The sequence below is a fragment of the Phyllostomus hastatus genome, unplaced genomic scaffold, assembly GCF_019186645.2.
Source record: "Phyllostomus hastatus isolate PE091 unplaced genomic scaffold, TTU_PhHast_1.1 phas_scaffold_182, whole genome shotgun sequence".
Classification (NCBI taxonomy): Eukaryota; Metazoa; Chordata; class Mammalia; order Chiroptera; family Phyllostomidae; genus Phyllostomus; species Phyllostomus hastatus.
Window position 1 is genome coordinate 16,429,995 of NW_025334013.1, and position 14,151 is coordinate 16,444,145.

At 50.5% G+C, this 14,151-nt stretch overlaps 2 protein-coding genes across 4 annotated transcripts in view; both read right to left on the reverse strand.

Annotated features, from left to right (window-relative positions):
• Positions 1-2,729, reverse strand: part of CRYBG2 (crystallin beta-gamma domain containing 2) — a 30,131-nt gene extending 27,402 nt beyond the window's left edge. Inside the window, exon 1 of one of the 2 annotated variants that reach the window (XR_006787963.1) lies at positions 1,080-2,729. Coding sequence is in view for 1 of the 2 variants with exons in the window: in XM_045858965.1 (XP_045714921.1) it covers positions 1,080-1,276 (197 nt within the window). In the remaining variant the exon portion in view is untranslated. The remainder of the gene's footprint in view (positions 1-1,079) is intronic. The other variant, XM_045858965.1, reaches the window with a different exon arrangement.
• On the reverse strand, positions 2,693-9,334 carry ZNF683 (zinc finger protein 683). 2 transcript variants are annotated; one of them, XM_045858967.1, is made up of 6 exons: positions 9,222-9,334; positions 8,162-8,286; positions 7,329-7,533; positions 5,291-5,976; positions 4,089-4,217; positions 2,693-3,081 (listed from the first exon to the last, which is right to left on the reverse strand). In XM_045858967.1, the coding sequence occupies exons 2-6, from the start codon at positions 8,273-8,275 to the stop codon at positions 2,758-2,760; spliced, it is 1,458 nt and encodes a 485-aa protein (XP_045714923.1). In that variant the 5' UTR covers positions 8,276-8,286; positions 9,222-9,334; the 3' UTR covers positions 2,693-2,757. The 2 variants fall into 2 exon arrangements, with proteins under 2 accessions (XP_045714923.1, XP_045714922.1); XM_045858966.1 differs by having other exon boundaries at positions 8,162-8,289; positions 9,222-9,318.
• Positions 9,335-14,151: the final 4,817 nt, after the last annotated feature.

The window sequence follows — 14,151 nt, forward strand, 5'->3', positions numbered from 1 at the left end:
CTCTGGGGTGAGAGAGCAGTATAAACCCTTCCCCTCACTCTGCCCCCACCAAACCCCCATGGCTCCCAGGGTGAGCTGAAGACTTGTGTGTCACAATAAGATCAGGACAAATGGCTGAATAACTGCATAGACACACAAATACTCACCGTGTTTTTGAATACAGGGCCCAGGAGCTACTGGGGTCCTCTTCCCTGTTGCCCCTCCCAGCCATCTGACCCAGCCACCCACAAAGCCTTTTTCCTTCCCCTCAAACATCAGCGGCCAGTGAATGGGCTCGGAGAGATAAAGCAATTTGTTCAAGGCCACACGGCCAGGGGCACCGAGGGTTAGGATTAGGACAGTGCTCTGGCTCGCAGTCCTGTGGTCTCTCTATCAGGCAGCAGAGCGGCCCAGGGCTCCGGATGCAAGCTCTGGAATCAGACTGCTGAAGCTGGTATCCAGCTCCACCACTCCCCAGTGGTGATGTTGGCCGGGCAACTTCACGTCTCTGAACCTCCATTTCCATGTCTGAATCACACGGAACACCTGTCTCACAGAGCTGCTGGAAGGATTAAATGAGATCATTCAAGTAAGGCACTAAGCAAGTGGCAAATAAAAGTTGATTGTTACTGCGATCTGGGATGACAGGACAAACCTCTGTGGGATCTAAGGGCAAATGCAGTGCAGCCTGAGACAATTCGGGAACTTGTCACACTCCTGACGAAAGGACAGGAAGACCAGAGGGAAGCTGTCCTGCGATGTGAGAATCAAAGTCCACAGGGGTGGAAGGAGCTACTGCATTTGCCTTTAAAACTGTCTCCCCGGGAGAAGAAATCATGGTCTGCAGGCCACTAGCCTGGCTTAGGAAATCGCAGAAGTTGTTTTAAAGTTTTCAAAGAGTACAAGAACTTTATAAAGACCATTTTCACATTCACATATTCAAAATCGACACATTTGTATGCTCCGAGACACTCACAGACGTTTATTTGAATATCCACTACACTCTAAGACACACACACACACACACACACACACACACACACACTCACTCACCCTGGGCCCCAGTGGCACCCCACAAGGCCCTCCCTCCATCCCCTCACCTATCCCGGGCTCTGGCTTCCTCTGGGGTCTGCTTCCCCCTGCGCTCCCTGCGGATCCCTAACCCAGCCAGGCGGCGGGCCAGGCGGACCCCCCAGCTCTCGTGCCGCTCGGCCATGGCTAGAGCAAGTCCCGGGCTTGGGGCATGGGGCACCTGACCGCTCGGGCCTGCCTGCCGGGCCCACCCGGATCCGCTCATTTGCGGAGAACCGCCTACTGAGAAGGCCCATCCCGCTGAACAAACAGCTGCCCCGCCCGTGTGCAGGCGGGGCACCGATCCTGACCTGGCCTATACCTGGGGGCAGCGGGTGCGCTCTGCAGGGGCCACCGCAGCCCCTGGGTGGCTGCGCTTGAGCCTCCTCTCCCGGAGGCCTTGCCCTCGCTACCTGAGGTCTCCTTCGGGCGGGGCCAACTGATACAGGTATCGCCTAAGCCTAAGCCGGGTCTAAACTAGGTGGACCGGAAAAAAGGACTGGGATGCGCTGAAGCCGGGAGGCGGGCTGAGCGAAGGGTCTCCCCACCACCACCACCACCACCACGAAGGAGGGGCTATAACACAAGGGCGGGGCCGTGCGCGGGAATGAGCGATGTCTGGTCGACTGGGAGGACCTAGCCCCGACGCTGGCATCTGGCTTGGGGCCAGAGGGGTGACTGGGTGGGCTTGGAACCCGGACTTTGATTACCGGTTGGTACTGAAGCCCACCCTGCCATTGCCCGGCCACGGTGCGCTCCTTATGAGAGTTCTCGGTCCTGGAGACCTGCACGGGGTTGGCTGCACCGGAAACGGCTGTGAAACCCACATGGGTGGGAATGGCGCCGCATACTAGCTGTCCAGCTATTATTATTTAATAATAGCTACTGTTTATGGTAATAAAAACTGGGCCTTCTGCCTCCCGGGCAGTGCTCTTTCCCACCTGATGCTGCCTCTGTAACTCTCCAGCGCGGTTAGGGAACACCTTGCACAATTGAGGGGATCCTCTGGGACGCAAGAAAGGCCGTCAGGAGGGTCCTAGTTCCGCGGGCAATCTTTGCTAGTCCTTCCCTGCCTGTAAGTCTTTGCAGGGCCTCTACCCCCTCCCTGAGCCCAGCACCTCCTTAGCCTTTTGCCCTCTGTGGTGACTGGTCCTGGCACACAGGACATCGTGCTTCTGGATCATGATGGACACTGACATCCTCCTGTGCTCCTGCCCCTCTGCTCACACAGGAGCCTCAACCCTGACATGTACAGGCCATGCATGGCAGGGAGTAACCAGTTAAAGGGGCACTATGGCCTCCTAAGAACTAAGACAAGAAGGTGGTGGGAAGCAGCAGACAGACATCTGGACAGGTCAGAGGGCAATGTGTCTCCTACTTGGCAGCACAGCCTGCGCCTTGCAGAGTCCTGGGAGGCAGGACCATCCAGTCCATCTGTGAGCTGAGATGAAGGGTCTGGTCCCAAGAGGGAGCAGAACCCAAACCCGAGCCAGAGGCAGAATGGCTGCAGGCATCCATCCCAGGTGTGGTAGCACAGGCTCTTCCTGCCTGTCTCTTGACTTGCTCCAAGGTGAGATGTGAAGTCTGGCAAATACACAGTGGCTTCCCCCTCCACTGTTGAAGCTCAGGAGGCCTCAACAGGTTGTAGAGAAAATCCTTTAATTGCTCTGCCCCGAGCCCTCCCCAGGGCAGTCCAGACACCACGACTTAGGCTGACTGCCCTTCCTTTCCCTGAGATGCTGAGGGCACCTTGATCTTGTCTGAATCCCAGCCCCTCTGCCCCTGTGATGGCACTGTCACAAGATCTAGTGCCCCCTGGTGCCACCGGGCAAGGCAGGTGAGAGATGCCAGAGGCAGGTGGGTGTGAGCTAGGCTACAGGGCAGTGGATCGTGCAGCCGACGGTGCAGCTTCAGGTGAATGTGCTGGGAGAAGCGACTGGGGCAGACACTGCACTGAAACGGCCGGGCACCCGAGTGCAGGCGCAGGTGGGTCTTGAGGTTGCTGGAGCTGCTGAAGCACTTGTGGCATATCTGATGGGAATGGGCATTGGCATCAGTTCTGCCCACACAGCTGGCTCAGGATCTCTGCTCTCCCTTCCCCACCCCCTTCCTGTAATTCAGGCTTGGAAGCCCCCTTCCCCAACCAGGATTCCACCCTGGACCCACAGTGTCTGGCACATTGGAGCCAGGCAGACCTGGGTTAGTATCCTCGTTCTTTTACACCCTGCATGACCTTGTATAGGTGACTTCCCCTCTCTGAGCCTTGCTCTCCTTATAGGTTACATGTGGCTACTGATAGTTAACCTCATCAGTATAATGGGCTGAACGAGGTAATCACATGGAAACTTTATGAGTGGAGCTGCAGCTTCAGTGGGCGTAATTAACAGTTACTGGGAACAGCCACATGCCAGGAATTGGCTCATGTAGTTTTCCCCAGGACCCTGGAGAAGCATGACTAAGTGCTAGTACAACTCCTATATTCCAGTGAGAAAGCAGAGGCTCAGAGGAGTGAAGCCACTAGTCAAAGATCACACAGCAAGTTTAAGGCAGAGCAAGGATTTGAACCCACATAGCCCAGACTCATAACCACAAAGCTGCTTTCATTTCTGCCTCTGTAAAACAAGGCAAGAGTTCCTGCCCTTCCAAGCTCCCAAGGGATGTGGTGAGGCTCAAAGAGGAAAGGAGCAACACTGAGCTGATGTTATAGACAGTGTCCTCCAGCAATGCTGGGAAGAAGGTAATGGGTACCCACTCCCCAGGACCACCCCCCCCACCACCAATTTTATTATCCTCCTCCTACAGACTTGCAACTCTATTCCGCCCTCCAAATCCCAGGATTTGGACATCCTGTCCCTTCCAGGCTAAGAGGGGTCATTTTCACTGTCTTCTGCATCCTTCTCCTCCCCCACCTTCACCTCCTGTCCTCTCTACTTGCTCAGGAGGATTGGGAATGGAGCCTCAGGTGCCACCCCCCACCCCACCAAGGGACCTGGAACTCCTTCCTGCAGGAGTGCAGGGGACGGGGAGCAGGGTCTCACCGGGCACTTGTGGGGCCGCTCCCCAGTATGCACCAGGTGGTGCTTCTGCAGGTGGGCGAACTGGGTGAAGCTCTTCTGGCACAGGGCACACTGGAACGGGCGCTCCCCACTGTGCACACGCAGATGGACCTGAGCCAGGTGTGGGAGAAAGGCTGCTGACTGCCCGGGGTCCCCCAGCAGGGCCTGGGACCCTCTCTGAATCTCTACCCACACCTCCACAGGACCTTGTTTCGACCTGAAGGCCTCTCAACCCCCTTGCCCCTCTGTCACCCTCCTTAGGGTCTCTCTCCCATTCCTCAGGATACCTTCTCTTTCTGTTGCTCTGAGGGAGCGGGGATGGCAGTGGTCAGAAGGCCAGGTGAGAGTAACATATGTCCTGAGCAACTCCTCTCAAAGTGTGGTCCACAGACCAGCAACATCTATGTTAAAACTACAGATTCTTAGGCTCCACCATGACCAGCTGAATTAGAATCTCTAGGGCTGGGGCCTAAGAATCTGCATGTTTACTAGCTCTCTTGATAGCTTGAGGCTCAGTAAAGTTTAACAACTCATGTCCTAGAGGATCAAGAAAGGATCTTCCCCCAAAATCTTAACCTTTCCTCAACTTCAGCAGTGCCAATTTCTGCATAGCTGCCCCTTTGCTGATACACAGAGTTGTACCCATGGTCACCCCCTGCTGGACATCAGGAGCACCAGCGCTGATTTGTGGCATCCCACTTTAAAAAGACATCAGTTGTGCCGTCTGGACTCACTAAAAGCTACACGTTCCCCACTCAATATCAGACAAATAAACCTGAGAAGGCTTAACTGTGAATCCAGAAGGGATAGTTGTTCAGGAAAGCGCTTTGCAGTAGATGCTGAGAGACTGAGATCAAGGCCTAATTGCACCATTAAATCAAAGTGACCTTGGGCAAACTCTTCCCATTAGGAATCTCAGTTTCCCCATTTTTACTTAAATTAGATGATCTCATAGACAGTCTTTTAGGGTGAAGAGGACTTTGGTAGCCATCTTATCTTACATCTTCTCTCTACAGATGTGAAACTGAAGGACCAAATGAGCCATCCAAGGTCACAGCCTAGATGCTGTCCGGGAGTTCCTTCTGGCTTTAACGTCCTTGATGCTAGAAGCAGGATGGGAGCGGGTGGGGGGGGGGTCACTAAAGGATGGTGAGGAGAGGCAGCAGAGCCCAGGAGGACAATACCTTGAGGTTGGAGAGCTGCCCGAAGCTCTTGCTGCACACATTGCATTCATACAGGATTTTGCCATTCTCTTTCTTCAGCGGGTAAGGCAGGGCTGCCCGGGAGCCCAGTGGAGTCCGCTTTGCTGGAACCACGCTGCCAGCACGCTCTGGCCCTTGGGAGTAGGTCCTGGCGGCTCCAGGGCCTGGAATCCATGCCTGGGGGAGTTGGGTTTGGCCAGAGGCTTGGAAGGCCCCTGGGTAAGGATGCAGGATCTCACCCCAGGAGCTGTGGTGCCCAGACTCACTGACACTCATCAGCAAGCTGGGCACAGCCCTGATGGGGTAGGAGGTGTCTTGTGGCAACATGAAGACGGGGTGACATTGGACAGAAGGTGGGGCCCCATAGGCAAACAGGTAAGGTGGGGGCAGGAGAAATGGATACTCAGGACAGAGGGGATGAAGGTGAAATGGGAGTTCTTTGGAGATGAAAGTAGGCGAGGGGCAGGGGCAGAAAGCCAAGGGGTTGGGGTTCTTTCTATTCTGCCAGGGGGTTGAGGAAGAGCTGCTGTAAGGAGAGAAGGATGGGCAGGGGACCCCCTCGTCAGCTCTTTCTTCCTGGCTTCCCATCTCGTCCCTGCTCAGAGGATACTTGGCTGTTAGTTTCTCGTCGTTGGGGGAGCCAGCATGTGGCCCTGGTGGCTGGTGCTCTGAGAAGGAAAGGGAAGCCAGTCAGGGCCCCACAGGCTGGGGTAAAAGTTCTGCCCCCCATCTAACCTGCCTCACTCCGGGTTGGGAGAGAGCTCTAGCCTGCAAGCCTGTTGGTTGACTGGGACAAAGCATTTCCCCCTCCCTGAACTTTCCTGGTTTGCAATTGCACTTGCCAAGAAAAGCAGCTAATATCTGTGCAGTGCCGAACAATTTTAGGGAGAGAAAACGATTCAAGAAGCCTGTTAGATAGCTACGTGGAGCAGTCAAGTGTGCAGTTGGATGAACTGGTTTGGAGTTTCAAAGAGAGGTCTGAGCTGGAGTATAAATTTGAGCTCCAGGGGCCCAGATGATATCACATGGGGACGACACTAGATCTGCTGTGTCCAAAATGGACACAGCAAGTCTACGTTGAAATTAATGAAAATAAATCCAACAGAAAATTCAGCTCCTTGATGACACCAGCCATATTGAAAAATCTCAATAGGTATGGTATTGGACAGCCAGGTATAGAACATTTCCATTATTGCAGGAAGTTCTGCCATACAGCACTACTGTAAATAAAGAGAACAGGAGAGCCGAGGAGGGAAAGAAGGGGTGGGGGGAGAAGAGGAGGGTTGGGGGAGGGAGAGAGGAAGAACAGGTGAATATTTAGGAGGTAGGTAGAGAAGAGCTTAGCAGGGAAGACTGAGATGCAACAGCCAGTAAGGTAGGAGCTGACCAGGAGTGATATAAAGTAAAATACTAAAAAGAAAAAATATTAAAAAGTAGATTGTCTGCTTGGATTGTCATTCATTTACTCAAGCAACTTTTTGCTTTGTGCTCTGGCAGGGTGGATAGCGGTGATAAATGAGTGCAGTCCCTGCCCTCCAGGAGGTCACAGTGGCCTAAGGAGATAGCGTATTATAATGCAACAGCATAGAACATGGGGACAGTGAGAGCTTATTTTATGGAAGGGGAAATGGGCCTCCGTGATGTGTTCAAGGTCTTTGAGCTAAAGAGGCAGCACCAGGACTCCACCCCAACTCCCTGAGTCCCAGTCAGGGCTCCTTTCCCATAATAAAGACTCCTCCAGCTAAACAGGTACGCAAGCACCATCCTCAACCCACCTGCACCCGATCCCACCCCCATGCCTGAGAAAGCCATCGCCTACCTCCTCTGGCTCAGGTGTCACCAGCTTGAAAGATCCCTGCATCCCTAGGTCAGAGCTCCAGGCCAAGGTGTGCTAGTTTACTGTGCCTGAGGCTCCATCCTTACTGATGATACTCGATCCCCTCCGCTTCCCGTCCCAAAACCTAACAGTGCCCCCCACCCCCAGCCTCCACCAAGGTGCAGCTGCATGGCCTGGGCTTACTTGTGCTCAAAGAGTCCTCTCTGAGACCCTGTGGGGCTGTGCTTGGGGGTGCCAGCTGCGGAGTGCATAGGTAGAGGTCCGGGCCCTGGGAGCAGGCCAGCAGGGCAGACCTGGCTGGTACCAGTGGAGAGGGGCACAGCCAGCTGGCACAGGGTGGGCCATGAATGTCCACTGTGTCTGGAATCGGCCTACAGACTGGAGAGACCTGGAGGGTAAGGGGCAAGGGGCTGGGGGCTGTGACTCTTGGGTCCCTGGGAGGAGCCCATCTCTACCCTGGTTTCCAAAGAGAGGGGAGAAGCTAAGAACCACTCGCCCTCACCATATGTATCACTCAAATCACTTCCCTTTCTCTCATCCAAAGATTTCTTTCCCCAGGGGCTTTCATGCCTACTCCAGAATTACCTTTCCTCTGTTCCTAGAACCCCTTATCTAGCATTCTCCCTCCCACTTCTCTTCCTGACCGCCCTGATCCTACTGTGTCTCAGGCCGTCTACTATGTTTTGAGTGGAGTCAAGGTGAACTTGGAGAAAACCCTCATAAAAAATGTAAACTCTACAAGATGATCCCTAAGGCCAAGGCCAGGATCAAACAACCAAGCCTCCTGCATGGCCCTGTCCCTTTCTTATGGTCCACAGGACAGTCTGGCTCCTAGGGCACGGGAGAGGGTCTCCAGCACCTCCAGGGCCCACCCCCATGATGTGCTGGGGTAGGGGTGCCCAGGACCAGTGGATGGTAGGAATCCAGGTCCCTTCAGATTTTCCCCCACTTCCTTCTAACATCCCCTCCCTCCACAGCAGACTGACCTCAAAGTTAGGGCTGGGATTCCACCTTACCTGGTCACCTTTGCAAGCCTGGAAGTCCAGACTGGGGGACAGGGTGCTCCCTGTTCTGCTCAGGGGTTTGGTCTTGTGGCAACAACCCAGTTCTGGAGCAGGTTCCCCCTTCATGCCCCTACTACCTGCTGGGAAGACAAATCAGTCACAGGTGAGCAGTAAATTTGGAGCAGGTCCTCTAAATAGCATGGCTCCAAGGGCAGATTCTCCATCAAACCACCGTGTGACCTCAAGCCATTCACTGGCCCCCTGGCCTTAGTTTCCCTATCTGCGAAATGGAAGAGTTGGACCCGCTGATGTGTGAGGACTCTCTCAGTGCTGACATTTAGAAGTCAACGATCTGTTCCTGGTAGGTACAGGAAGAGGATCGAGTGGAGACCAGCCATTCAGAGGTGAGGAGCAGAGCTGGCCTGATTCCCTTCACAGGGGAAGAGAGGAGAGACAAAGGTCTTCATGAAGGTTATTACCAAGTGCGCTCAGAGATCTGAGGGAATATTCCAGACTCCTTGGGGCCACAGGTAATTAAGAAGCCACTCTCCTCCGTGATGGGAGGGACACATGACTCTCTCGATGACTCTACCAACCACAGGTGCCCCACCAAGGGCAGCTCTCCACCAAGGAGAATTGCATTCTAGCTCACCCACATAGCTTTTCTGGGCAGCTAAGGAAGCCCCAGTGTCCTGCCGCCCAGACTGCCCCGGCTCAGCTCTGTCACCACGGTCAGCGTACGAGAGCGGGCCAAGAGTCCTTCAGGTCCGCTGACTGGCCTGCTGGGAAGATGCCCTGAGTGCTCAGCTGTCTGTTCAGCTAGCACCTCGCTTCTCTGCCGTCTTTCACCGAAGGTCACAAAGCACTCAAATCACCTCAGCTCAGCAAACACCCCAAGGCCCTTCCCCTTTCCCTCAGTAACTGCATTCCCTCTTTACCCCAAGTGTCCCTGGGGATCCCAGCACCCTCCAAAACCCAGACTCCTTTCCTTTTCCCCAACTCCTCCCAATCCTGTCCCAGGTCTCAAAACAAACACCCCAAAAGGAGGGGCCTCCTGCTTGAGGCTCTTCACCTGGCTCCGCAGAAGTCCTCCTGGCCGGAGAAGGAAGGAGGTGGGCAGGCGGGTAGCTGCTGTCTGTGGCTGAGGCCCCAGTGTGTGCAGAGAGATGACAGGAAGGTGTTATGTTTGATGTTGCCACAAATAGGAAGAAGAGGGCAGGCTGGAGGCCCTGTGAGACCTGACAAAGGGAGCCGCCCTCTAGCCTTTACCTACCTGTGGCAACTCTACAGGACAACATGCTGGTATGGTGGGTGGGGGGGAAGTTTCTGGAAACACTTTACAGATTATTGAGCATCCCTTCCTCTTTTCACGTCATGTTTCAGCTCTAATCCAGTGTTTCCCAATTGGTGGCTGAATAATCCCTCAGGGACACCAAGTTACTGCAAGAGGTCAGAGATGCTTCACGCTCATCACTTTCTGTGAACTGAATAATAAAATGACTGGCATGGAGATGTACTCCATCTAAATGTATGTGTGTGTCGTTAATTGAACGTGCTGGTTTTTGAACCACCGTGAACTGGCAGGCCACTGGAATTTTAGTATGTGGGGGTGAAAAGGAGAGAAGAGTTGCTATCTCTGGTCCTTGGGAAGTGCTCATGGATGGGAACTAGGGTTGAGGGGCCTTTCGGGGTGAGTGGGAATCACTAGGGAGGCCTTTGAAGAAAAGCTGCATCTGAAGTGGGGACAAGAGCTGAAGGCATAGACAGGGGTCCTCAGGCTCCTGGGTTATAGTGTATTTAATTAATTATTATTAAATAAGTAATGTAATTAATAATTACAAAATAACACATAATAGTGGTAAACATTTCAAACAACGTAGAATGTAGAGACAAAAAGGTGGAAGCTCCCCTCCTTCACAATTTTCCAGGAGTCATTGTGAATTGTTTGATGTTTATCCTTCTAGATATGTTTGTATGTATGTATGTATTTTAAAGATTTTAATTATTTCTTTTTAGAGGGAGGGTAAGGGAAGGAGAAAGAAAAGGAGAGAAATACTGATTAGTTCCTTCTCCAGAGACTGGACCTACAACCCTGGCATGTGCCTTGACTGGGAGTTGAACCAGAGACCTTTCTCTTTGTGGGACAATGCCCAACCAACTGAGCCACATGGTCAGGGCTATCCTTCCAGACCTTTATCTACAAACCCACAAACAGGTAGATAGCATTTTTTTTAAGATTTTATTTATTTATTTTTAGAGAGGGAAGGGAGGGAGAAAGATAGAGAGAGAGAAACATCAATGTGCGGTTGCTGGGGGCCGTGGCCTGCAACCCAGGTATGTGGCCTGACTGGGAATTGAACCTACGACACTTTGGTTCGCAGCCCGCACTCAATCCACTGAGCTACGCCAGCCAGGGAGGTAGATAGAATTTTTAATTTTGTTTTACATTCAAATGGATTATATGACGCATACTGTTCTTCAGCTTTTTCTATTCAACAGTCTACTGTGGTCATGATTTCATGTCAGAACATATACATCTGTCTCCTGCTTTTTCCTGACTGTGTAGTATTCTATTGCAGGCATGGACATAATACTCAGCATTCCTCTATTGGCAGACTCCAATTTTGCCCTGTTCCATGCAATACTGAAAAGAACCTCCATTCAGAGGTTAAGAATATTAGCTCTGCTGGATTTAATCCTAGCTTTGTGACCTTATGGCAAGTCATTTATCTTTTTTTCTCATCGGTCAAATGGAGATAATAATAGTTTTTGCCTCACAGGATTTTTCTTTGAAGATTCCACAAGCTAATTCACATAAAGCTCTGGCCCTAAGCAAGCACTCGACAAATGTGAATGGTTTACAGTTAATATTGTACATTAATCTTTGTCTCAGTAGGCAAGTATCTGCCAGTCAGCTTCCTAAAAGGGTTAAAAGTGTGATAGATGTTTCTGGCTCACTTTGAAAGACCAGAATGTGGGCAGCACGCATGGGGAGATGAACTATATTCATCTTTGTTCCCTTGTTTATGAAAACCTGGATGGAGACCATTGCTCTCATCCAATGTAGCCTTCCCCAGTCTACACACTACAACAATACTTGCTCTAGGCATTCAACCCTCGACTCGCCATGTGCCAGGAACCCTGCAAAGCATTTCAACATGCTTTGTTTAACTCCATCAGCACAATGACTCTACAAGATGGATGTAATTATTCCTGTTTTACAGGCAAGAAAACTGACACTCAGAGAAGGAAAGTGACCGATTCAAGGTCACATCACCCAGGTTGGGGCTGTGACATCTCCAGAGGGGAAGAACAGCTCACAGAAGAGTTGCTGCAGGGGCACCTAGGAAGAAGTAAAAGGGACCGCAAACGTGGTATAGTAGAGTCTGGATTCCCTTCAAGAGCCAAAGAGCTTCCAGAAAAATGAAAAGTGACAGAGGCCCAAATTAAGGACTGGGGAAATGAGCTGTGGTATTAGCACCTAGCACTCTACAAGAACCTTTCATTGATTCATTCACTTATTCATTCATCTATTTCTTGATTGCCAGCTATGTAATCAGGCATTGGGCTAGTTGCTTGGAATACAGCCCATAGGAACATAACTCAGACCTTGGAATTTACAATCCACTTATCAGAAGGCTTGTGGGATGTTGCTGAAATAGAAAACAGTGTGTGACCATCAGGGCTTATTATTGTAGGGTGGGGGCTCAGGAAGCAAAGTAGAGCCAAGCGTGTCAGGTTGGCTTGTGCAGTAACAAAGAGAAGAAATGGGACTACAGGCAGAAGCCCTACTTCCTCTTTGAAAACCTCAGAGACTCTCTAATCCATAACCACTGCCGCCTCCAACCTTGAGGCCAGCCAGCTGAGCTCCCGGCTAGCTCAGTGCATGGGACCTGGAGCTCTGCTGCATGGATACTTTTGAAGGACATCAAGGAAGGAGTCCAGGAGGGGGTCTGGGTCCATCACTGGTCCAGAGGGTTAAGCAGCTGTGTGTGGAATGTGACTCTGAGGACAGGGTTGAGGGTGGGGAGCTCAGCCCAGTGCACAGTGCTCTCGTTTCACTTTGCTCTGTGGTTGACACCTGCCTCCCTCTGCCTGACACCCACTTATCTCATCTCACCGGACAGCCCAGCTGTCAGTCTGTCAGATGCAATGAGTTGGACTTTGGCTTCACACCCTGGGGTGGAGAGATCTTGAGATAGGGCATGCCTGCTTTCACATTTGCAGAAGGAGCCTCAAGACTCTTGCATCTTCCCCTACACCCACTCGTGACTTTCCAGTCCCTCTGTGGGAAAATTTGCAGATATGCCTTCAAATTAATTCTGAGGTCATCTCACCAATCCTCTCATCTCTTCCATCCTAGAGAATAGGAGATAAAAAAGAGGTCACATCGCTGGGTTTCAAACCCACTGAAGCTGATATACTGTTAACCACCATGCAATGCTGCACACCATGCCATGGATGCCCTTTCCACCCTCGTGTGAAATGGAAAAATTCAAGTCCACCTATTTGCCCACCATTAGAAGAATGCTACGTATTATGTATGGCTATGCGACAGAATACCATGCAGCCAGGAAAAAGCGAAGAGTACATTTATTGAGTGTATCCTATATGCCAAATCTCTTCACAATTTTATCTCATCTAATCTTCCTCAAAATCTTCCAAGGTAAGAATTATTAATGTCTCCATTTTATACATGAGAAAACATTCAGTAAAGGTACCAGGTAGTATCAATTCACATACTTACAGTGGCCATGTCATAATGTTAACATAATATTATCCAGCAATGAATATGATACAGACAGTACCTGACACTTAGCTTTGGTGTCAGGATTGACAGGCAACGATGGGGACTGAGACAAACCAGAGAACCAGGGGCCATTTGCCATGACTCAGCATAATTAGGTACCAGTGTGGCCAGATTCAGACTTTTCTAGAGATTTTAAAATCAGGATTTTAATGTAAAATCCCTAGATTTTTTCCAAAGTTGGTTCAAATGTTTTAAAGTAATATGCTCGTCAATCAGGAGGGATCTGCATGCCAGATTCAGCTGCCTCTGCCCAAGATCCCAGGAGCCCAGGACTTTCTTTGTTTCCAGTTATTTCCAAAAGATACAATCCAAATGGAGTCTACCACACATTCAAAGAATTAATGTCAATTATTTACAGAGTTTTCAAAAAAACAGAAGAGGGAACAGTTCCCAACTCATTCTATAAGGCCAGTATTACCCTGATATCAAAACCAAAGACCTCACAAGAAAACAAAACTAATATCCCTTAAGAATATATTGAATAGATGAAAATCCACAACAAAATATGAGCAAACAGGATCCAAGAGCACAAAAGAAGGACTATACATCATGACCAAATGGGATTTATACCAGAAGTGGTTTAACATCCAAAAATCAATTAATGTAAGGTACTATGTGAATAGAATAAAGGACCAAAACCACATGATCATCTCAATAGATGCAGAAAATGTACTTGACAAAATTTAAGACCATTTCATAACAAAGAGCATTTACCCAGCTACAGATAGAAAAGTTCCTCATGGTGACAAGGGCATCTACAAAAAATACACCACCAACATTGTACTTAATGGTGAAAACATTGTTGCTTTCACTCTCACAGCAGACACAAGACTAGGATATCCACTCCCACCACTTCTTTTTTTTATTATATTTTATTGATTATGCTGTTACAGTTGTCCTGATTTTTCTTTCCCCTTTTGCCCCTCCCCCACTCAGCAACCCCCACTCCCTCAGGCAATCCCTTCACCATTGTTCATGTCCTTGAGTCATACATATAAGTTCTTTGGCTACTCCATTTCCTATACTGTACTTTACATCCCCGTGGCTATTCTGTACCTATGTGTACTTCTTAATCCCCTCACCTCTTCACCTATTCCCTCCCACACCCCTCCCACCAGGCAACCACCAAAACACTCTCTGTATCCATGATCCTGTTTTTCTATTTTTAAGGTTTTATTTATTTATTTTTAAA